The following is a 22,364-nucleotide window of genomic DNA, read 5'->3' as shown; positions in this document are numbered from 1 at the left end:
CACCCTCATGTGGAACGAAAACGCACATAGTTCCTACGTTACCCACAATGCCTAGCGTATCACGTCACCGATGCCGGAACAGGAAGTGTAAACTTATTTGACCAAGCTAGCGTTTTTGGCTGATTTTTGTGCGTTTAAAGTCGACATTTTAAACACGCCGGTAATTATAATATGTTGTAATATACATCAGTAAATGATACAGCGGTGTTTGGCTAGCCTCGTGCTTATTTTAGCGGGTAGCTTAGCAGCTAGCGATAACTAGCTAGTGCATATTTCAAAAATAAACAAGTTTCAGCAGCACGCAGTCAACAAGAGTCTGTTTAGTTTAACAGTTTCTCAAAATAATAATAATAATAATAATAATAATAATAATAATAATAAGGGTATTAAAGTGTGATGAGATGTTGTGGCTGTGTGCCTGGTCAGAGATGAGCTGCTCGCTGGAGAAGGTGCTGACAGACGCCAGGTCTCTGGTGGAGCGGCTCCGAGATCACGACAACGCCGCCGAGATCCTGATCGAGCAAACCACAGTACTGAACAAGCGTGTGGAGGCCATGAAACAGGTACACACACACTCACTCACTCACTCACTCACTCACTAACATCACCATCAAAATAACACATCCTGTAATCCCTGTCACCAGTCAGTAATGTGTGCTGAACACAGGGGCTGTTTTACTATCATGTGTTGTACAGCTAACAGTGAGATTGTTCCAGAAGCAGCCATGCAAGCCCAAACCATGACACTACCTCCTCCACCACGCTCGACTGTATATCCGCGTCAATCCGGTGACTCACTGACGTCACCAAACTGTTGGTTTCTTCTTTTGTGATGCTTTTCCAGGATTTTCCCACACCTTCTTTCAGCTGTTGTTTGTTTCGGGGGGTTTCTCCCTTCAGTCTCCTCTTCAGGAGGTGAGATGCTGCTCAGTTGGGTTTGTGAAGCTCTGGTGATTGACTGGTCCAGTCTAGAACCTTCCACTTTCCCCCCTGATGAAGTCCTGTGTTGAGGTGGAAGTGTGTTTTGGATCGTTGTCTTGCTGCATGATGAAGTTCCTCCTGATTAATTCGGATGCGTTTCTCTGTAAACTGTCGACCAAATGTTCCTGTAAGCTTCTGAATTCATTCTGCTGCTCCATCATGAGTTCATCACCAATAAAGACTAGTGAGAATGTTCCAGAAGCAGCCGTGACACTACCTCCACCATGTTTCACAGATCAGCTTGTACGTTCTGCATCATGAGCAGATCGTTTCCTTCTCCACACTTTGGCCGTTCCGTCACTTTGGTAGAGGTTCATCTTGGTTCCAGAACTTTTGTTGCGCATCTCTGTATTTCCAATGTGGTTTTTTGCTTCTTACTGCTGATGAGAGGTTTGCATCTTGTGGTGTGGCCTCTACATTTCTGTTCTCAAAGTCTTCCTCGAATGGTGGATTGTGACACCTTCACCCCTGCCCTGTGAAGGTTGTTTTTGGGTTTTTCTTAACAGCTCTCACAATGTTTGTCATCATCTGCTGTCGTTTTCCTTGGCTATCCTGTTCTGTCTGGTTGTTAGTACACCAGCGGTTTCTTTCTTTTTCAGCCTGCTTTTCTCCCATAGACATCTCTCAGATTCTGATCGTCATGTTGGTTTACCCTTTTTAACAACGAATACAGTCTTTACAGGTGAAACCCGTGACTCAAACCAAGAGTAGACATTCCGAGCTATTAATTATTTTTTTAAAATTGATATATCAGGGCACACCTGGGTAACAAGAAACACCCATCGGTCACGTACAATATTTTTGGTCCCTTTAACACGTTTAGTCGTTTAACGCGTCAAGATGTAAATATGAGGAAATTCAGATCTGTCGTCTCATGTTCATCTTTATTTACAAATGGGTTCATGAGAGAATCTCAATCTCCTCATTTGTCTCATAAAATAATTTTACAAATTATTACTAACTGCACTATTTCAGTTAATATTTTGAAGTGTTACTGGGAGTCACATTCAGACAAGCCACGTGTAAATGAGTACATACTATTTTAGGGTTTTTTTTTTTCCACAATCCTGACACGCTGCACTGGCGTAGTTCAGGAAAACAAATTAATGTTGTGTCTCAAACTCTAGACCGAATTATTGAGAACTAACATGAACCAGTTTTCCTATTCCAGTAAGTGTTTGTATTTAAAAATCCTCTAATGTCACGTTGAAACCGACCAAATGGTCGCTTTTGTGTACCAGCCTTCTGGAATTTCTAAACAAGTAAACATTTCGAAATGTAAGTTCGGCGATTTGGATTCGAAGCACGGTTCATGACGACCATCACGACGACAGCAGACAATTCAAAGGGCTCGTCACTTTGGCTTTGAACTGGACTCCTCTGCTTTCACGTCAGGCCGAATCTCACCACTCTGTTGTTGATTACTTTCCTATAACACCACAACATGTTACACAACATATATTCCACGTACGTAAGTTATTGACTTCTACGTTTAAACCTTACAATAGTCTACGCTCCAGTAGTGGAGTGGAAGAACTAAATCTAATGGAAAGCCTTCCCAGAAGCGTGGGGGTTGTTATAACAGCACAGAGGGAGTCAGTCTGGAGCGGGATGGTCCACACGTACAGGCGTGATGGTCACGTAGACGTTATAGCGTAGATTTAGATCCTTCGTGAAGAAGCCTGAGGTGAACTCCCTGACACGACACGAGGAAGAAACCTCGAGAGGAACCAGACTCAAAAGGGTGACGCTGGACAGTGTGATTGTGACTCGTTCCTCATCCACATCTGTATACTGTAGAGTCGGACTGTACTGAGTGTGCTGAACGGATCTTCAGTACCAGCATCAGGGTGATGTCCTTACATTACAGTAGGCAGGTAAAGATATCCACTGTCAACTCTAGGGCAAGTCACATCCTGTTCTCACTTCTGTCAGAGCAGCTATAAACAGTCTCTCTCTCTCTCTCTCTCTCTCTCTCTCTCTCTCTCTCCAGCCTCTGATTTTTATTTCCTCACTGTACTTTCACTCTCAGTTTCACTCTTACTAACCAAGTCCTTCCTCTGTCTCATCTTGTGTATCTCAGCTCTCTCTGCACCGGTCTCTTTCCTTGTTATGATTACTTGAGATTGCTCTCTTATATTTATATTTGCTTGATTTGTTAACCTCGCTGTACGTCCTTTAGTATCAGGAGGAGATCGAGGCACTCAACCAGGTGGCGAGGCATCGCCCACGATCTACTCTGGTAATGGGAATTCAGCAGGAGAACCGGCAAATACGGGAACTGCAGCAGGAGAACAAAGGTGTGTGTGTGTGTGTGTGTGTTCTGTCTATGGAGCTGAAGTGTAATAAATTCTGTTATTTAGATCTACAGTGTCCTCCCTAAACGTCTTTTCCGGGACGTGTTTTTCCAGAGTTGCGTACATCTTTAGAAGAGCACCAGTCAGCGCTGGAGCTAATCATGAGTAAGTACAGAGAGCAGGTGTTCCGCCTCCTCATGGCCAGCAAGAGGGACGACCCGGGGATCGTCACGCAGCTCAAAGAGCAGCACACTAACGTGAGTACTGCTCTCTGTTCCACACAGGCAAAAGTATGTGCACCCTGTTACCGGCAAATGTCTTTGGGATGAACTCAAACGGAGGGATCGGCACAACCACACTCCCGAATGTAGCGGAAAGCCTTCCCAGAAGAGAGTGGAGCTTATTATAACAGCAAAACGGGGAGTGAGATGGTCAGGGGTGCACATACTTTTGGTAGTATGGTGTATATGCACGTAGCGGATACGCAGTGTGTACATTATGTGGTGTGTGTGTGCACAGGAGATGCAGGCGCACATAGACAAAATAAACGAGATGGCCACAGTGATGAAGAAGGCCATCGAAGTAGACGAAGGTCGTGCGTGTGAAGACGAGGAGCGGATCAAACAGCTGGAGGTTGCACTTTTATACACCTGCATTACGCATCATTCTCTCTCTCTCTCTCTCACACACACACAGTCGAAGCCTGCGTTCATACTAGCGAGTTTCTCAACTTTATGCGAATTAGGTATAACGCCAGATGGTAGAGGCTCACGTGGTAATAACTCCCGCTTCACACCACCCCGTCATGGATGTATTTTCTATAGATGCACGCCCCCAGTGTTATATTCGTTACACATCACGGAGATGTGCTCAAAAAAAAAAAAAAAACCAAATATGATCATTTTTATTTGCATCTGTGTCTGCAGTTGGAGAACAGAGGCCTGAGGGAGTTGTTGGGGATTAGTCGAGAGGCATTCCTGGTGCTGAGGAGAGACGAGCGAGACGACGCGTCTGACAGCACTTCTCTGTCTCCCCTCGTGACCAGCAGTGACCTGAGCTTGAGGAAGAGCTAGAGCGCTTCTGCTTCCACGAGCAACGGACTTTACCGAACACAGATTTCAAAACACACACACACACACACTGAAGAGCAGAACACTGTCTGAATCTCCTCTGCATAACACAACCTGTTCATATCTCAGTAGTTCTGTGCAGCTCATTTAATAACCAGGCAAGTGTGTGTGTGTGTGTGTGTGTGTGTGTGAGAGAGAGTGTGGTTGACATAGGAGAGTTATAAAGTGAATGTACATAATCATTTCCCCAGCAGTGTACATAATGGACTGTTAAAAGGACCGTCATTTTGTCCAGGTGCTGTAAATATATATATAAAAATATATATCACAGTCACGTACGAGGATGTAAACTTTATTTTGAGGTCTGTTCTGCTTGTTTTTAGTGCTGCCTTGACACACGGTGCTTTGAAACGTTGTGTGACGGATTAAGACGAAACGAATAAAAAAAATAATAATAAAAAAAGGCATTCATACAGTCGACCTTTCTGATCTCTTCTTGCGTAACGGACTTGGTGTTGGCCCGAGCAGTGAGATTTACTCAGGAACCTGCACGCGAGGGAGGATTAGACTGAACGACACAGTGGTCATGTTGTGCTGCGGGGTTTCCAGGTGAGACAGTGTGGGGAAGATGATGCATATCACACAAACACGTGGAGTACGTGATCTAAAACGACAGTATTTGAGTAGGTGCTTACAAATAGCTGGAAACCCCCCCCCCCCAAATGGGTGCTAGAGTGTTGAGGTTGTTGCTAGTGCCTTACTAAAATGAAAGAAAGAAAAAGTGCAGTTCCTAGACGAGTGCGCATCAGTAAGAAGCAAATGAAAAAAGGTATGATGAGGCTTAACTGGAGCTATGACATCACTTATAATAATACAAATGAAGCAATATTATTACACAAAACAACTTTATTATCTTTAGATATCACAAAATAAATTTAACAATCAAACATTCTGCAAAAAACATAAATAACAACTGTAACATTCAAGCAGTTTTAAAATAGTTTAGATATTATTGCCATTTGTATAAGAAACTACATCAAAACTCTGCAGACAAGAACACCGTGCAGACGGCAGGCCGCCTCGCCTCGCCTCGCCACTACACGAGCCCAGAGACAAGAAACTGGCACCCAAACCCAGTATCCGATCTGGAGATCTGGCCCCAATCCTCTATCAGGACTCGAGTCTGGGGGATTTGTTTATAATCCACCCGCAGGAGGAGCGTAAAGGGAACAGAAAATCTGTAGAGGCATTAACCAATGCAATGTTCTCTTTAAATAAGTGCTTGTTACTCAGTGGGTGGCTATGAAGTCCAAACGCATAAAAAAAAAAAAACAAAAAAAAAACAACCACCTCCTACTAATCAGCATTTCCACGTTTCTGTGGAGACGCGTGAAGAACCGAGTCCCGAACACACCGTGGTATCGTCCATGTAAAATGCTACATCTTTCTGTTCAGAAAACAAAATCTAAAATTCAAAACCAGCCAAATCAAGTCCGTCAGCAACAAAAACGACACTTTCGGGGTAGTGGTGTTCTTTTAATTAATTTTTAAAAAGGATTAATTTATTAATTTTTTTCAAACGTTTTAAAATATAGTAATATGTTGCACTTTGAGTTTTATTATTTAAAAAAAAAAAAAAAAAAAAAAAAAAAAAAGACTAGCGCTCGTCTTCACGCTACAGTCTTTTGGGAATCATTTAGAAAGGGAAATGAACAGATATATATATATATATATATAAATAAAGTTTTCAACTCTAGTTCAACATTTCAACGACTTTTAAAATGGCGGAAGGTCGGCTCCGGGGTCGTGCATCAGGTCGGGGGTCAGATGAGCCCCGTATTTAACGGGTTATAATCTCAACGCTATTTGATTATTTAATAGCGCATCATGTGGATCGATATCATCTACGTTCAAGAGCAGTCGCCAGCTCGAGATGATCTAGAGCTGAAACGTCTGCAAGAGTGTGTGAAGGGGGAAGAAAAAAAAAAAAAAAAAAAAAAAAAAAAAAATACGGTGGGCCCAGAGCCTGTATCCTTCTGTAGGTCAGCAAGCCTGATGGTCACATTGGACAGAGGTCAGAGGAGCAGGGGCGTGCGCTCTCCAGCAGGCTCTTGGTGGCGTGTGAGCTGGCGGGCGCGGGCGAGCAGCCGGGCGGCCAGAGATGGCGTGTGGTGGCTCGGGTCCAACACGTTGGTCTTGCGCCGCTCGCGCTCCTGGCACCACAGGATGTACGGGCTCGGCGGAAAGTACGGCCGCGAGCGCTCTCGGTACAGCTGCACGGTGATGCCCGACACCCCGAGAAGCACCCACACGCCGATTAGGATGAAATCTGAACGCAGAAGGAGTGCATGAGAGAAAAACCTCGCCGTCACCACGCGAGAGTGAGTGTGTGGCGCGTTAAATCGTCTCACCCGTGGTCTGCAGCGGAACGGAGATGAAAGCCCTGCTGAAGTTCTCGTTGAGGAAGCGTTTGAGGACGTCCAGCGTGATGTAGGAGAGGCTGGTGTAGACGTAGGCGTTCACAGCCAGCACGACCATGTACCCTCCTACCACCCCGCATGTTAATATATTACCCTAACACACACACACACACACACACACACACTTCGGATCAACAGTACCGAATTACACAACACCATAACTGTTAGAAATGTAGATTAAAAACTCCTTTAGTTACAATAAATAAACAAAGACATCAAGTGAAAATATCTTAATGTAGTCAAATTAGTAAAACTTTTCCTATTATAAAATGACAGTAAACCAAGTACAAGATCATTAATCCTATTCTTAGACGATTTTACTCATTTAAGATGTTCTATTGGCGGATAATTCTATTAATAAATGCTTAAAATTAGCAACGTTATATGCCAATAGAACGAGCTTGAAATGAATAGGTCACATACAGCAATCGTAATTCGTAAAAAGGTCCATAATTATTTGGACAGCGGCACAATTTGTCATTTCGCCCCTGTATGACTATGAAAGACTCCCCTCGTCCGTGAACATTTAACTAACCCCCAACCTGTCCCACGGTCCAGCGCATCTTGACTGCTTCATTTCAAATCCACTGTGGTGTGAGGCAAAAAAAAAAAAAAATCATTTATTTATTTTTAAATCGTGCTGCTGTCCAAATACTTCTGGACCTGACTGTATGAGGGATGATGATCAATACCACTCTTGGCCATCTGGTGAAGAACAGAGGCACAACCAGCACGATGCCGCTGAAAGTCACCCAGAATGCCACATCCTCATGAAACACAGAGAGGTCACCTGGGGGGGGGGTTAACATAGAATACACACGTCATCCAGAGCAGAAAACCGTTACACAAAAGGTCAACAATTAACCGTGTGTTTTGTGGCTCGTCTCTTCTTACCAAATGGTGTGAAAAAGACGATGGATGAGATGAGAAAGCCGAGGATGAGGCCTGCGACGACAACGCAGGCCATGACGGAGCCGAACCGCCACCAAGTCATCACCAGGACCACACCCCCAACAACACCTATCAGAGTCGTCAGAGCCAATCGGACTGCGAGGACGGACAGAAACGAGATTAACTCCTATACAACAAGCAAGATGTTTGATGAAAGTTGAAATATATATATATTTTTTAAAAATCTGCTTTCTTTTAATAAGTAGTTCAATTATTCCACTCCGGTCAAGCGTAGAAACTCATCTACACACCAGGAAGAATCTGAGGCATATTCATTCGAGTATTCTAAAGAACTGATTCAAAATATCAATCACGCAGGCTCCTTTCGTAGTGAAGCTCCTCACTTCGTAGGTGTACGCAATGATTCGAATTTCTAGAACACGTAACGTTTACGGATTTTGCGTTCTGGGTGAATCCGTTAGAAATAATCTCCTTATATGGTAAACGCCATCAGGCTGTGGCTCAGGTGGTAGGGCGGACCGTCCACTAATCGTAGGGTTGGCGGTTCGATTCCCAGCCCGCATGACTCCACATGCCGGAGTGTCCAAGCTGCTCTGGATGACAGGCTAGCTCTGCTGCCAGTGGTGTGCATGCGTGCGTGTGTGAGAGAATGGGTGAAGGAGAACCATTTACCATTCAAAAGGTATGGCGAACGCCATAAACTTTCATTTCATTGGACCTCTCTGTTCCTCTCTAAAAAAAATTGGGTGGTCTGCCATCAAAAGGCACCATGTTCCGAGTTGAACATGTCTCGATGTAAAGATCAGGAAACGAAAGCTGAAATTCTTTTCATCTCAAACTCAAATGTCTTCAGCATATAACAAAAAACAGAAGACCTTGGAGCACCTTGCTGTTCCAATACTTTCAGAGGAAACGGTGTATAAATCAGCAGGAAGCAGGAACCCAACCCATCAGCAACCTCCACTAATCTGCACTCATCCCTGTGAACCGAGAATGACTCACCGGACTCGTGACTCGACTGGCACATGGGAGAAGACAACAGCACCACCACAAACAACAGGACACGCTACAAACTACAAATACAGAACCTGAAACCTTTCAGTCTTCATTACCTCATTACTACTTGGCTGCTTTCGCTCGCGCTCTCTCTCTCTCGCTCGCACTCGCTCGCTCACTCACTCACACGTGATGGAAATCATTGCCCACGGCACATCTCTCTCACAGTCACATCACACATGATTAGCAGTTTCTTTTATACAACCATTTTGAGTCGTTTTCTAACTGGTTTTAAATACCATACCAACAGGAAACGTGACTTAAGGACAACGGAGACTCACGAAACAGGAAAAGCGACGTGGACTTTGACGAGACGCACGGCAGGTTAGTTTGACAAAATCTGACCGTCGGTTTACCCCCCCCCCATTTCTGCTCCAACGTGTACGCCGGACCGTCGGCCTCGCCGGCTGGACCAAATCGAGTCAGAGCTGGAGTTCGGTATGAACTTACTGTCATAATCCAGCGCGGTGGTTCTCGTGATCAGCACGAAGAAGAAGAACGCTCCAAAGCCAAAGCCCAAGCAGAAGAGCTCTGAGGGAAAGACGGAGGAGGAAATTGCAGCATTAATTCAAGTAGAAAAGGAGAACAGCGTGTTAGCTTCTAGCAGCTCAAGTGTATTACTGAACACGTGCGTGAGGGAAGTCTCACATGACCACAGCCGCCACACGTCTTAATCAATCAATCAAAGCGCTGATCATCCGCACAAACATGACCAACACGATACATGACAGCAGGCTGTTCCCATAAACACCACACACATACGCGGGGAAAGACTTTAAACGAAACCGTAGACTGTTTATTTCTGTCAGATCTTAAGCTGGGGATAAAAGTTAAAAATCACATGTTTCTCAAAAAGGAAAAAAAGTAGTGGATTTAAGACCTGCACTCACCACATTTGAAAAAACGATGCCCTAAGAAACATACGAGAAGTCCTGCAAGGCCGGTGATGGTGAAAAAAACTTTGCTGGAAGTTCTCCCTGGAGGGGGATAAAAAAAAAGTGTTAGAAAAAGTTAATAAATAAAGCTGGCTTATGATAAATCTGGGTCTGAGAACATTTTTAGACAGTCCGGAGGTCCCAAACACTGGGTCGCTCGATTTCGGGTCACGAGGGCAGCGCACAATCTCCACTTCTGTTCATGCTCTTTTATTTATTTATTTTTTTTACACAAGTTACTATTAGAAAGACTGAAAATGGATTGCATGCGCCAACACGAACGAGCCACATTTATCCTTTACGCCGTCCTGACACGCGGAGCTACCGTAGGAATTCCTAAAACTAGCGGATTATTGTACCATTCTAAACCGTTATCGAGTACGCTAACTGGCTTTTCTATTATCACAGTTAGTGTATGGATTGTAAAAAACAAACAAACAAACAAAAAAAAACCCTTTCATGTGGCTTCAATAATAATGGCAATAATGAGTCACATGTACGTTAGAGAACAGTGAAATTCCTTTCTTCGCAACTTCCTGGGGTTAGCCGTGATACGGTTAAGGGCTTTGCTCAAGGACCCGACGGTAGCAGTGCCACGGCTTGAACCCCCGACCTTCTGATGAGTAACCCGGAGCTTTAACCGCTAGGCCGCAACCGCCCCCAGCGAAACGTCTATTCTGAGTACCAGGATGTTGGATTTTTAGACGTAGTTCATGACGACGATCACGACGACGGCCGAAAGCTCGTCGGCGTGTTTAACGTCGCTAAACGTTTTACAGTTCGGAAACCCGGTGGACAGACGCGTCCGTCGGTCGCTTGCATACGCATACGGTACATACGTGCTACTGACGGATAAGAAAGTGTCCCAATGTTACAGTAGTCCTATATTACAAATCCAGAACGGCTGACTAATCACCTAGCGTGATGCATCCGTCTACAGCGGACGTGAAGCTGCAGGCGTAGGTGTGCACCGGCACGTATGAAGCGGAGCTGTTGTACACGGGGTCTCTCACGATGACGGAGTAGATCACTCCCTGTCCCGGGATGGAGTTAAACGACACCAAGGTTTTATCTCGAGACGACAGCGTCATCAGCTAGAACACCACAAGAAAATCCTGTTAGGTTACGTTACATTACCACGTGTGAAAGAGTAACGAAAGCGTGAGCAGTGAGGTACTGGACACGAGTATTTCTTTCCTCGTTCTACCTTTCTACCATTTTGCAGCATGCTCGGCGCCCCAGCGACCGTCTCCACGCCGCTGAGCAGGCTCCGCTCCGACAGGTCGTTCTCAGGAAGGAAGTACTGGTACACGTCGTACTCTAAACGCCAGCGGCTGCTTAAGTCCGTTTCCACGTCGCACAACGGGGGAGAGACTCCTCTGAACAAAGGAATAAAAAAAAAAAACACATTGATAACCGGTAGAAAAGAAGAACAGGAAGAGATCAGACCAGGTGAAGAGATCACGCCGTTGTTTACACTAACCCTAGATATTTTCTGTAATTCACAAATAAGTATTTGGTTCACAAACACACTCGACCTGCTCGAACCGCGAGACGACATTTCACTCCAACATTTCACCAACCGATCGCCAGCACGTGCAACGTTTTTTCTTTTTATCGGCTTTTGATTTCACAAACTCGAAGAAAAAATAAAGGGGGGAATTAAAAAACGTTTCCGAGACTTGTCCAAGACGTTAAGCCGAAGTCCCTCCCTGGCATTTGCTGATAGGTTGAGAATATAATCTGCTCATTTTATGTATCTAGGGATCTCACTTTACATTTGTGGATCTTGTATTTTTTTCTGGAACGGTTTTAAAATCTGTAAAGCTTGCGAGCGAACATACGGAGGGGCCGGGATGAGTACCTCGCGTATCCGATGTTGGCAGGGGCAAAGCGAATGATGGTCTCGTAAAGGTTGTAGAGCAAGTAGATGTTTGGGTCTATCTCCAGTGGGAACTCCAGATTGCAGGCCCCAGGGACAGGGTCTGCACAGACAACAACAACAACTCAGGAAGAAGTGAAGTCGAATAGTCTGGGAGAGCGAATTAAAAGGAGTAAAAATGGACACCCTGGGGGAGGGGTTATAGTGGGGATTTATGTTAAAATAGTTTGATTCATTATATATGTTGTTTGTCTCTTCGTGTTAACTTGTGAATCAATAAAAGTGTTAATTACAAAAAAAAAGTGAGGGGTGTACTCACTTTTGTGAGATACTGTATACACACACACACACACACATTATACGTTGTGATTGCATAAGTATTCACACCCCCTCCACATTGCTGTGAAACCGATGCTTACACAACGTTGTACGAGGTTAACACACTTCTCTACACGCGAGATAACGGAGAGCAGAATGAGCTGAATGAGTACCAGTGCTCGAGTAGGGCAGTATAACTGCTATTCCTGCGACGGAGTCACCGTCAGGAGCCAGCAGGAAGCACGAGAGACTCGACTGAGCTGGAGAGAGAGGAAACAGGAGCCCGGAATCGACCGTGGTGACCGCAGAGCCGTACGCTGGGACCTGAACCAGAACACACACACACACACACACACACACACACACACACACACACACACACACACACACACACACAAAGATCCTATTTAAAAAAAAGAAAAAAAAACCCTATAACAGAACAGTTAAATAATGAAATTTCAGGGGGTAAGACAATAAGACAAGAACGCAAACGAGTCATTGGGAGGGTGCAAAAGCAAGAGGGGGTTTTAGTTGAGCTTTAAAATGGGGCACGGAGGTGCAGGCGATGGCGACAGAGAGGAAGACACAGATTTCGCACAGCGATGCTGAAAGCACTACGTCTAGACTCCGTACTACAGGACGAAGGGACAACTCGCAGTTCCCGAGGAGGAACTCCGAGCTGATGGGGGTTTTCTTTGTTTTGTCCCCCCCCCTGTCTGAGGTCAGAAATGAGGTGTTTACTCATTATTTAGTCGAATTCAGCATTAATTTATGGCCTTCAGGTGACATGTTTTAAATTGTACGTACAGAATAGGAGGTTAGTATTCAGTAATATACTACCACGACAGGAAAAATCAATCGACAGACTCATTAATGTTTACACCAGGGGTCTCAAACTCCCGGCCCGCGGGCCATTTCAGGCCCGCCTTCCCCCTCAGTCCGGCCCGCCTTCCCCCTCAGTCCGGCCCGCGATGGGACGTAAAAAAAAATAATTATATATATATATATATATATATATATATATAAAAAACCTGGCCCGCCAGATCTAAAGGAATATAATATCAAGCGTCATTACTGGAATAAAGACGGAGAGCAGTACGAGAAGTACGAGGGAGATGTGTGTTATGTTTACTACTACTACTACATTTGTTTAATAAAATATGTTGGTAATAAAAAATAAAATGAAAAAAAAAGTACATTTTGAGAATATTGCACTTTCTTGGAGTACTTTAATGCTCTCGCGGCCCACCTATGAGATGACCCCAGGGCAATCTGAGTTTGAGACCCCTGATTTACACGGACATGTTTACTCATTTCCTACTGGACATTAATGTGTGTGTGAGTATCATGTAAGTAAATGTTTAACAGGGCACGCACATGTGTGTGTGTGTGTGTGAGAGAGAGAGACTCTTACCCTTGTGTATGACATGGTGGCATTGCGGTGCTGAGTGTGAAACTGCAGCGTGACGAAGGCCACTTCAGCTGGGATTCGGGACACGTTCACTTCCACACTTCCATTCACTGGTATACTCACATTCTGGAACATTCCCAGAGTAAACACCACTGGTTCTGGGAGACACACACACACACAGTTTATAAAAAATAAAATATATTCTTGAAAATTTGAACCTTTTCCAATTTGATAGATTAAGTATTTGATCATCAAATCACTGACTGGTCAATTTTAATGAGTAAAAATAAAAAAATATGCATCAGAAAATCGTATTATTATATCAAGCTGTTGATATTTTACACAGACAGATTTCTCCACTGTCTTTTTCTCCATGTATATTTGCTCTTTAATATAAAATCTTATAAAGTATTATTATGGGATGTGCCAAACTTTTTTTTATTTAAATGACGTTATCTAAACTGGTAGATCCTTTGGTTTTCTACATAATTACTTCATTTCTTTATTGCTCTGCGAGGTCATACAAGTCTAACTCAAACCTGATCCTTCAACCTCGTATACTGTAGTTATTTAAAACCGGAACAAATCTCGTGTTTTGCAATCGCCGTTCGCCCAAAAAGTGAAACGCAGAGTGAAGTCGCTAAACAAACCCTTCTAACAACCCCGGCTAATAGGAAGTACCACTCGGGCCAAGAATGTGCTGGATTACAGGAATCCGTTCACGCGCATGACTCCTGACCTACATCGGCAGGACAATTATATTACGTCTGAACGTTTCTCACACTCACAGCTGCCCACTGACTATATACGAGCACTCCTAAAACACAGCCTAGGTCTTCTTCTCCTAGAGAAGGAAATGGTGTTCTTACAGAAAAACAAATCGCGGGAGCCATTAAAGCTCTCCGCTGCAGCGTCTCCTGAAAAGGTTACCGGGGAATTTTAGCCGATTGGGAACGATTCTCAGAGGCTTAAGTGTGAGGTTCGTGAAAACTCGCCAAATTTACGTCTCTGACAGTTAAACAGGTGGAGACGAATAAGATTTCAAATGATTCCTCCCCTCCTTCACAAGCCCGCCTCTAATCCGCACGCACATACACACAACTCCGCCCCCCAGAACCTACAGCGGTTCGACCAGAGCCGGCATTAGAAAGTGAATAATCGACAGCTGGGAAGCCGAGCTGAGACTCTATAAAAGCACAAAATTCGGCTCATGTTGATTTATGATGTTCTTCGTATCGTTATGTAAATGATACGTTGCCAATTCTGCTTCCGCCAGTAATAATTTCTATAAGTAATAAGATCTAGTACCACTTCCAGATGGAGACACCACTTGAGGGCACAGCAGGGGCATCGTTAGAGTCGTTGTTCTCAGCGAGGCTAACGTGGATGGGGCCACCTGAGGACCTTGTGTGGAAAGAGAGTGCCGTGCAACCTCGTGCCACTGTAATGATTGATATTTCAGAGCTCACCACGAGGCCAACGTGTGCAAGGGTTAATGTGCCCCCAATGGCCTGCTCTTTGGTGCGGAGGACATATTTGGAGAACAGGCCAATATGGCATGGACATGGAGCCTAGGCACAGTTTGAAGTGCACAGTAAAAGCTTCGCATTGCGTCATAGTCAATGCGCTGTTGAATACAGTGCCTGCCGTGGCAAGTTTACAGCATTTCAACGGTGTCCATGAGCTCACCGAGGCTGATCCAGACTTGTCTTCAGGTGACTGGAGTTGAACATGGAGGTTCAGCTACTAGATCATCGTCAGCATGGAGGAATCTCATGTGGACTGCTTTAGACAACATCCATTGATGTCCTCCCGTGATAAACTGGAAAAGTGACTAGTCACTGGACTATAACGAGAGCGCTGTTGGAAGACAATAGCCTCCAGCCGGGTCGTGTCTGCTGCTATACAAGAGCGTTACGGTGTCCCGGATTAACAATTAATCACGGTGTACCATCTGATAAGTGCTGACGTTTTCAAAACACCAATTCCCAGGCTTTCCATCTATCCGTTCTTTTCCTTACTCAAGTTCCTCAATCCAATGCGGTCATGACATGTGCACTTGGGAAAAGCCTGGAGCTCCGCTGCCACTCCTAGCATGTTTGTAGCTTCATCATATGTGATGGCTCGCAAACCGAACGCACAAAAGAACAGCATCGTTGACCATAACTCACAAAAACGACTATCTATTTTGGGCTGTTCGGGGTCGGATTTGATTCGGAATCGGGGTCTCACCGTCAGATCAGCGTGCAAACCAGACACTGCTTTCTTAATATGGTCAGTGTAGAGAAAATGAGCACATAGCTGGTCCCCTTATTTAGCTTCCTGTGGCTTGTCTTGTAGGCACTGCTTGGTACATCACTCAGTATGTTGTGCAAGAAGGAGAAGTCCGTTATGTGGAGGGAAAACCAAGCGAAGCCCTGGAGCTGTGTATTACCCGAAATCTGGCCATTTTTAATCCAGACTAAACTGACAACAGTGAAGGTTATAGCGAGGGCGAACCACTTAACCACATGTGCCCCCGAAACTCTTTATAGGAGTGCTCGCGATGACTGCATTAGCAGCACATCACCCCTAGCCTCCCGCCGATGAAGTAGTACGGCATATATTTATAGGTTAGAGGATAATAGCCAGAGAAACCTGAAGGCAAGTTGCTGTCCCGCCTCGCTGTACTCACTATTTCAAGACAGTCCATTTGTTCGGGATGGAAATATTAGAGGCCACATACACAAAGACGTATTAGACTTTGTCAAGCAGTGTGCAGCCACAGTGGTAGCGGTATGGGTCACTGTGGTTAGCACTCGGTAGCCACAGTGGTGTACGTTACCTGAAACCCTGACTGTAGTCACACACTTACATGAGAAAAACACAAGGGAACACAGATGTATAAAAATGGTATTGCTGATCCTCCTGGGATTTCCATGCATAACAGAGTCCCTAGAGTTTACACAGAATGGTGCAAAAAAAGCTTCCGGTGGAAACGCCTTGTCGATAAAGGAGACCGACAGGACGGCTACGGCGAATCCGATAACCACTCTTTGCAAAAGTGGTGAGCAGAAAAGCATCAGATGTCGAGATGTAAACGGTTGTACGCCGTCGCAACCAAGGCTGAAACGCCGACCGTTTCAGTGAGCGTCTTCGTACCGCCGAGAACGAAGGGGTTCTCCTTTCTGGTTCTGCCTCGTCCATCCTCAGGCACCTTGGCTGATGAAGCTGGTAATGTTTCTCTGGGAACGTTGGGTGAACTTTCACCGACCACAACAATACGATAGCACAAGTGTTCCTCAGACCTGAACTTTCAACTTCAGACAGAAAAGTGACGGGTTTTTGCAAGAAACTGTTCACACTGAGGATATGCTGTACAATTTCAGTGGAAACAAACAAACCACACACACGCACAAACACACACAAACACACACAAACACACACAAACACACACAAACAAAAACTCCCAGTGTCCATGCTTTATGGGAATAAACGGATTATTATAGACGGATTATACTGTTACTGACGGCTCAAATGAACATTGTAGTATTTGTGCTTGAGAGTATTTTCATGTCTTTACAATAAGGTCTTTATATTTTGATAACATTGTCGAATGTGTCAATAAAACTCCAAACACAACTTACTCTCATTTTGCGCGCGAACCAGACCAAGGCAAGAAAGCAGGACCAACTCAGCATACACCACCCAGAGACTCGACATTTTCCTTTCACACGTACGAATCTGCAAACCATCCACTGCCTCGCTACAGATTTTTTAACAGCGCCGCCATCAGAAGCTGCTGCTCCTCGGAGATCTCACACGTCCGACCGCAGCTTGCCTACACCAGGCAGTACAGTACACCGCGCATGCGCAAATCCCCACTTCCCCTTACTCTACTTCATTCGCTCGCGCGAGTCACGTGAGAGGTCCAGGGTAATTGCTAACCGCCGCTCAACAAGGGGCGACGTCATGTTCAACCACAAACATTGCACGAGTCGTGCGAATTCAATCGGCTCAGCTCACTATTAAGAGTCGACTCTTTCGATTCCCAAACGGCTCACGTCCATCTTTTTTTTTTTTAAAAAGCTACACAAAAATATATATCTGGACAGCCCTACTAATGGTTGAGTCCAGGTGTTTCAGCCACACTATTCCTGTCAGGTGTATAACTTCAAGCACTATCTTCACAGACCAGGGGTGTGTTTATCCAGAAAGGTCCGCCCTGCTGAAAAAAACAACAATAACAACAACAACAGAAACCCTCATAGAATTTGTAAATTTGTTTAATGGGAATTATATTGGTTTTAATGGAAATTGTGGGCCTCTACTGGTAATTTGTTGCCTTCTATTGGTGGCATGTTATATCTAGTGGATACCATTAAGTACTGGTAACGATTTTAATGGTTAGCTGATGGTTTGTAATAGTATTTGTAATGGAAAACATTTGAATTTCCGTTATGGTTTCTATTAGGTTTTTTCCCCCAACAGGCCGGTTTGGTTGCAGGCTTTTTCTTCCTCTTCTTTATTGTAGCCAAATTGAAGGCATATTCAATAGCTGGTTGGAGATTAAGATAAACTGATTAAACAATGAATTAATAAATTCCTGCTTGGTTGGAATGAAAGCCTGCAGCCACACCAGACCTTTCTGAATAAGATTAAAGACCCCTGCCATAGACAAATACAGGCAGTAGAATGGGTCATACTGATGAGCTTAGTGACTTTAAACGTGGCACTGTCACAAGATGCTACAAGTCGATTCATGACATTTCTGGCCTGCTAGATCTGCCCTGGTCAACCATAAATGCTATTATTGTGAAAATGAAGTGTCAACAACAGCTCAGCCGGGAAGCAGTAGACCACACAAACGTACAAAGTGGAGCCACTGAGTGCTAAATTGGATCGCTCTGCATGCACAAAACTGCCTCTGGAAGCAACTTCAACAGAAGAACTGTATGTCAGGAGCCTCATGAAATGGGTTTCCATCCCTGAGCAGCTGTACACAAGATTAAGAACACTATGCACAATGCCAAGCAAAAGCTGGAGTAGTGTAAAGCACCACCACTGGACTCTGGAGCAGTAGAAACGTGTTCTCTGGAGTGATGAATCACACTTCACTATCTGGCAGTCTCATGGACGAATCCGTGTTTGGTGGATTACAGAAGAACGCTACCTACTGGAATGCATAGTGGAGGAGAGATAATAGTCTGGGGTTGTTTTTCAGGTTTTGAGCCAAGACATTTCACACAATATTATGCTTCCAGCTTTGTGGCAACAGTTTGGGGAAGAACCTTTCCTGTTACAGCATAACAGAGTGTACAAAGCAAGCTCTACGATGAGATGGTTTGACGAATTTGGTGTGGGAGAACCTAGGTGTCCTGCACAGAAACCTGATCTCAACTCAACTGAACACCTTTGGGATGAACTGGAACGTCGATTATGAGCCAGGCCTCCTCACCCAACATCAGTGCTCTTGTGGCTGAATGAACACAAATCCCCACGAATACACTCCAATATCCTGCCAAAAGCCTTCCCAGAATGGAGGCTGATGCATATATATATGTATATATATATATATATATATATATATATATATATATATATATATATATATATATATATATACCATGGTTTTGAAATGGGATTTCCATTGGGATCTCAAATAGGTCTGATGGTCAGATGTCTACATACTTTGATTACATTGATCAATTAAATCCTTCTGTAAAATCTTACAGCATCTGATTAGCCTAACATTACACGTTAGACTGTTTGTTTACCATCCAGATGCACTACATTACTCCACCACATTACATATTATAACAAGCAATATGTTTTAACCTTCCTCATCAATCTCTAAATGTCACTCAAGAAGTACCAAACAATGTTGCCAAGTTTCAATGGACGCTTTCCTATCACAGTTATTTGAGTGTGAGTCGACTCCTTCTTCTTTTTGTTTTTAATGACGGTTGGCAAACCACTAAAGGTGCATTACCGCCACCTACTGGACTGGAGTGTGGGCAGTAGATTGGGAGGATATTTTTTTAAATAAATAAATAAATAAATAAATAAATAATAATAATAATAATAATAATAATAATAATAATAATAATAAAATGAAATAGAAAAAAACACTAATAATAATAACACCAAAACAATACTGCATAAATAAAAGAAAATAAAGAGATAAATGGCTATATACTAGTTATTCGTACTATAGATTACTAAATTCTCTCACTTATACCAGTACTTTTTAAATAGTTAATTAGGGGGCGGTACACGTGTGAGTCGACTCCGGAAATGTTCGCCTAAAAGATCCGGTTTAAAGAGTCGACTCGTTCGCGAGCGACACAAAGAACAGACAATATGGCGGACAGGCTAACGCAGCTCCAGGATGCAGTCAACTCCGTAAGATGATATTTGTATTTTAGATGAATATTCAGTTAAGCATGCTGGGTTTTAATGGTCCGAATTGACATTTTAATACTTATATTACATTGTAAACACAATTTTAGCAGAGCAAAGTCGATATTTACGGGCAAAACTAGTCTGAGATGTTCCCACTGAGACACTAACATGGTGGTGGTGGTGGTGTGTTGCTGTGGTACTGTGGTACTGTGCATCAGCTACTGCAGTCATGTTGAGGGTTTTAGACACTGTGTGGTCTTACTGGACACTTAAAACAATACTTTGTTGGTCCCGTTAGTGATTATAGGTCGTCTATAACTTGTCAGACTGGTTCTCAGCCAACAGTGATATTGTGGTGCTTAAAAAACACACAACCTTGTCAGTGTCACTGCTGGATTGAGAACCACTACAATAACATCAACACTGTACTGGTTTGATGGTGGTCCTGTTCAATACCTGGTACCTACACTTGTGCATAGCATTTTATATGTTTGGAGTGTAACTGCTGATTGTACCCCTACAGAATGAACCCATATAGAAGGTAGGGCTGGGCAATATGATGATGATGAGGAAATATCGATATAGTGATGAATCGTGTCACGTCTCTAAGATATCGTAGGTATCGTGATGTATCAATTTTTACATTGTTCTGCTTTTTGTATTTTTTTATCGATCCCTCCAGGATCTTTGCAATTTTGTGATTGCAGAAATGAACATAAATTGAGCAAACCCCTGCAGAATTCGGAGCTTGGGATTGTTTTCCGAAATTACCGCAGATTTTGGACCAAAACACATCGTGCGACGTCATCACGACGCGCATTCAGCCAAAGCCCTGCGTCGAACATGAGTACGGCGGAAAGGTCTCGTTTACCGACAAACATCACTTGAAGCTTCAAGAAGTTTTCAGCACAAAAAAATTCACGACACAACGATGACGCAAATAAATTCTGCGAATCCTGTACAGACTGAAAACGCTACTGTTTTTCTTGCAGGTTACCCAACCTGAATATCCTGATACATATCGCGTATCATAATAAAATGTCTTTAAGCGCCATGATATCCGATTCTGTCATATCGCCCGGCCGTTTCTGTGGGTTTAGGCTGTTTGGTATTCAACTGGCAAATCAAGCTATACATACAATAGCAACATAATACAAAACAAAAAATACATTGTTGTTTTTGTGTGATCTCAATCCCAGAACGTTGAGTAATTTGTTTTTCATTGTTAAAGTTGTTTGTTACATATTAAGGAATCTTAAAGCTATGGAACAGCTGTTGGATGATTTAAGCTTGTACTGTTGTGAACGCCTGGGTTGTAGTTGGCCGATCAGTTCTGTAACGCCATCGGAGTGCTGCAGCAGTGCGCCCCGCCCGCTTCCTTCAGCAACATCCAGACCGTCATCAACAAGGATCAGCCGTCAAACCCCACGGAAGGTAAAGGCATCCATGTCACACGTCCACAGCTGCGCATCACGTGCACGGGGTGTTGAAGCTAATCCACTCGGTGTCTCGTCCCACAGAGTACGCACAGCTTTTCGCGGCACTGATTGCAAGAACGGCTAAAGATGTCGATGTCTTGATTGACTCTCTGCCCAGCGAAGAATCCACTGCTGCTCTACAGGTATTATTAGCGTCATCTCTGACTCGGTGTCGAGGTAAAGTGTCACGTGACTTATAACAGATCTTTTGACGTGTATGAATGATATCGGCGCTTCTTCTCTGTTCATTTCCTTGAGCAGAAAGAAAGTGCTCCTGGTTAACAAACGAATGAACAATTTATGAAGAGGAGCCTGTAGATAATTGCTTTTCAGTAAAAAAAAAAGAAAAAAAAAAAGACAAATTGCTTGTTGGTCTGTTTGCTGAGCGCGTGCGTGTTTCTCCTTCCTTCATCCTTTCTCCAGGCCGCTAGTCTGAGGCAGCTAGAGGAGGAGAACCATGAAGCAGCGGCTCGGCTGGAAGAGGTGGTGTACAGAGGAGATTTACTGCTGGAGAAGATACAGAGCGCTCTGGCCGATATTGCACAATCGCAGCTACGCACACGCAGTGGTACGTCCAGCCAACCTGCGGCCCCTGAACCCTGACCTCCAGCATTATATAATGGACAACATATCATGTACACAGTAGGGACGTTTCGATCCCGTGTTCATTTGTGCTCCTTGAGATCAGCCTGTACAGTTAGTCACCGATGCCGAGAGTTTCTGATCCCTGTATGATAACCATCTCATGGATTAATATTGAGCGTGAACTTTGAATAGTCTGAGGTGTTAATGTTCACCAAATTAAAAAAACAAACAAAAAAAGTTCAAGACTCTGGAATTTTTCCTTTTATGTAACACAGTGCGAGTGAGTTTTTCCTATTTTGTATAATCTACAACTGTTCTAAAAGGAACATAAAAAATGTAAATGCACTTTTTTTTTTTTTTTTTTTTTTTTTTTTTTTTTTTTTTTTTTTGCGCGTTAAAAATGTTTATGAAATGCTACTGAAATGTGATTGGCTGATGGCAGAGCATGTTCTTGGAGTAATCCAGTCATGATAAACCTGGTACGCCCGGGAACGCCGTGGGGGAAGAAACATGCGCACCTCGGTGTTTGTCTTTTGAGAGCAACATGCTAACTGTGGTGGGAGATATTTACATTT

General features: G+C 43.8%; 3 protein-coding genes across 5 annotated transcripts; 2 read left to right on the top strand and 1 right to left on the bottom strand.

Moving 5' to 3' along the window:
* The first annotated feature begins 26 nt into the window (after window positions 1-26).
* Window positions 27-5,644, top strand: fgfr1op2 (FGFR1 oncogene partner 2). Of its 2 annotated transcripts, XM_017485646.3 has the most exons (6): window positions 27-160; window positions 427-563; window positions 3,164-3,281; window positions 3,393-3,535; window positions 3,798-3,911; window positions 4,205-5,644. In XM_017485646.3, the coding sequence occupies exons 2-6, from the start codon at window positions 429-431 to the stop codon at window positions 4,349-4,351; spliced, it is 657 nt and encodes a 218-aa protein (XP_017341135.1). In that variant the 5' UTR covers window positions 27-160; window positions 427-428; the 3' UTR covers window positions 4,352-5,644. The 2 variants fall into 2 exon arrangements, with proteins under 2 accessions (XP_017341135.1, XP_047015725.1); XM_047159769.2 differs by lacking the exons at window positions 27-160; window positions 427-563 and adding an exon at window positions 579-2,858.
* On the bottom strand, window positions 5,237-17,196 carry tm7sf3 (transmembrane 7 superfamily member 3). Of its 2 annotated transcripts, XM_017485644.3 has the most exons (12): window positions 16,969-17,196; window positions 13,346-13,500; window positions 12,105-12,255; window positions 11,596-11,716; window positions 10,939-11,110; window positions 10,648-10,825; window positions 9,687-9,773; window positions 9,247-9,327; window positions 7,723-7,875; window positions 7,521-7,618; window positions 6,760-6,922; window positions 5,237-6,677 (listed from the first exon to the last, which is right to left on the bottom strand). In XM_017485644.3, exons 1-12 carry the CDS (start codon window positions 17,042-17,044, stop codon window positions 6,424-6,426), a joined length of 1,689 nt encoding a protein of 562 aa, XP_017341133.1. In that variant the 5' UTR covers window positions 17,045-17,196; the 3' UTR covers window positions 5,237-6,423. The 2 variants fall into 2 exon arrangements, with proteins under 2 accessions (XP_017341133.1, XP_017341134.1); XM_017485645.3 differs by lacking the exon at window positions 9,247-9,327.
* A 2,417-nt stretch (window positions 17,197-19,613) lies between these two features.
* On the top strand, window positions 19,614-21,817 carry med21 (mediator complex subunit 21). The gene is made up of 4 exons (XM_017485750.3): window positions 19,614-19,726; window positions 21,046-21,160; window positions 21,247-21,347; window positions 21,628-21,817. Exons 1-4 carry the CDS (start codon window positions 19,685-19,687, stop codon window positions 21,805-21,807), a joined length of 438 nt encoding a protein of 145 aa, XP_017341239.1. The 5' UTR covers window positions 19,614-19,684; the 3' UTR covers window positions 21,808-21,817.
* The last annotated feature ends 547 nt before the right edge of the window (window positions 21,818-22,364 follow it).

This window comes from Ictalurus punctatus, chromosome 14, assembly GCF_001660625.3.
Source record: "Ictalurus punctatus breed USDA103 chromosome 14, Coco_2.0, whole genome shotgun sequence".
In the NCBI taxonomy this organism is placed as follows: Eukaryota; Metazoa; Chordata; class Actinopteri; order Siluriformes; family Ictaluridae; genus Ictalurus; species Ictalurus punctatus.
The sequence above is the reverse complement of the archived record's forward strand: the minus strand, read 5'-3'. Positions and strand labels throughout refer to the sequence as shown.